Here is a 2,074-nt window from a genome sequence, read left to right as displayed (position 1 = left end):
CGGAAGTCAACAAATCTGATCTCCACAGTGGATTTCTGGTGTTGGGATGTGGATGTGTGCAGGTGCTGATGGGGAGCCAGGAGGACGTGGAGCCCCCCAGGCAGGTGACTTCCCAACAGGGATCACCAGCACCAGGGATCACCGGGGCTCATCCAGGGTGGATCCTCCCGTGGGGGATGGAGCTGGAGCAGCACACAGAGCTCTTCCTGCACTCGGGGCACTCACAGGGCTTCCCTTAGTGGTAGCTCTGTTGGTGTCTGGTCAAGGCAGACCTCAGTGAGAAGCCCTTCCCACACTCAGAACAGCCTTAGGGCCTCTCCCTGGTGTGGGTGTGCTGGTGGCTGGTGAGGTTGCACTTGCGGGTGAAGCCCTTCCCGCAGTCGGGGCAGCGGAAGGGCCTCTCGTCGGTGTGAAGCTGCTGGTGCAGAATGAGGCTGGAGCTGGTCTGAAACCTCTTCTTGCACTGATCACACTCGTAGGGCCTCTCCCCGGTGTGGCTCTTCTGATGGCAGACCAGGTGGGACTTTGACATGAAGCTCTTCCCACACTCCCCACACTCAAAGGGCCGTTCCCCCGTGTGGCTCCTCTGGTGGACAATCAGTTCAGACCTCGACCTCAAGCTCTTCCCACACTGCTCACACTTCTTGAAGGGCCATTGCCCTGTGTGGATTCTCATGTGGCGGGTCAGGTGGCAGCTCCTTAGGAAGCTCTGCCCACACTCCCCACACTCATAGGGCCGTTCCCTGGTGTGGCTTCTCTGGTGCACGGTCAGCTCAGAGCTCGTCCTGAAGCTGTTCCCACACTCTGCACACTCGTAGGGCCGTTCTCCTGTGTGGGTCCTCAGGTGGCCAGTCAGGGTGGATTGCTGGCTGAAGCTCTTCCCACACTCAGGACACTCATAGGGCCTCTCCCCGCTGTGGATGCGCAGGTGGATGATGAGGATAGACTTGAGCTTGAAGCCCTTTGAACAAATGTGGCAGCGGAAGGGCCTCTCCTCTGTGTGACTCTGCTGATGCCTGAGGAGACTGGAGCTGCTCTGAAACCTCTTCCTGCATTTATCACACTCATGGGGCTGTTCCCCAGTGTGGATTCTCATGTGGCGGATCAGGTCGGATTTCCATCTGAAGCTCTTCCCACACTCCGAGCACTTGTGGGGCTTCTGGGGCCATGCTGGGCTGGGAGATGGAGCAGGAGAGAGGGGAAAAGGGGCACTGACTTCCTCCTCACCTGCTTGGGTCTCCCGGGTCATCTTCTTCTTTGAGGCCTTCTCCTGCAGTGGACCAAGGTTTGCAAATGGCAAATCCTGCTTTGGGGAAAACAAAGGCTGAGCACGTTGGGTTTGATGGTCCTGCTGCCCAAGTGCAGCTGGAGAAGTCAGCGCCCCTTTCAGCCTCGGGGGGCCCTTACCCCGCTCATCCCCAGCCTCCCCGACCCCTCCAGGCAGCCGGTTCGTCCCCCGGCTCCGGGATCGCCCCTCTGCGCTCTCCCCGCTCCGGGGCTCCCGCCTTCCCCCCGGCTCTCCCGGCCATCCCCAAAGCCGAGATCGCCCCTGTGCCGCCGGTACCGGGCGATCGCCACGTGGGACCCCCCCTAAGATCCCTGCAGGGGCATTTCCGGTTCGGCTTTGGGGTCCTGCACGATCCAAACATCCCCTGCCCCGCAAAAAAACTCTCCGGTAGATCCCCCCCCGATGGATCTGTGGCGAGCTCCCCCTCCCCACTCACCTGCGGGTTCCGGGGGGCGATGCAGCAGGAGCCGGGGGAGCTGCGGCCGGAGCGGGGGAACCGCGTGGTGTTGGTGCTGCTGCTGCGCTTCCTCTCCCGTCTCTTTCTCCAGTTCCGGCTCCTATTCTTCCCTTTCCTCTTTCTCTGCCCCGCCTCTTCCTCCCGCTCCTGCTCCGCTCCCAGCCCGGCCCGGGCGGTGCCTACACCCAAAAGCAGCCGCGCTCTGCCCGGGGGGTTCCAAAGCGGTCCCCCCCAGAGCGGCACTGGGAGCGATCCTGGGAGCACCGGGAACGATTCGGAGAGCAGCGGCAGCGATGCTGGGCGCAGCGGGCAGGAACTGGGAGCGCTTT

The 2,074-nt window shown here is 62.2% G+C and overlaps 1 protein-coding gene across 1 annotated transcript; it reads right to left on the bottom strand.

Moving 5' to 3' along the window:
* Positions 1 to 6: 6 nt before the first annotated feature.
* On the bottom strand, positions 7 to 1,947 carry LOC121356996 (zinc finger protein 37 homolog; the record flags this gene model as incomplete). The annotated part of the gene is made up of 2 exons (XM_041473913.1): positions 7 to 1,270; positions 1,725 to 1,947. Coding segments are annotated over 2 exons (1,186 nt in total), but the record flags the coding sequence as incomplete, so codon positions are not given.
* Positions 1,948 to 2,074: the final 127 nt, after the last annotated feature.

Source organism: Pyrgilauda ruficollis, unplaced genomic scaffold (assembly GCF_017590135.1).
Source record: "Pyrgilauda ruficollis isolate IOZ18807 unplaced genomic scaffold, ASM1759013v1 scaffold3086, whole genome shotgun sequence".
NCBI lineage: Eukaryota > Metazoa > Chordata > Aves > Passeriformes > Passeridae > Pyrgilauda > Pyrgilauda ruficollis.
Note: the sequence above shows the minus strand (reverse complement) of the source record. Positions and strands in the feature narration are given on the sequence as shown.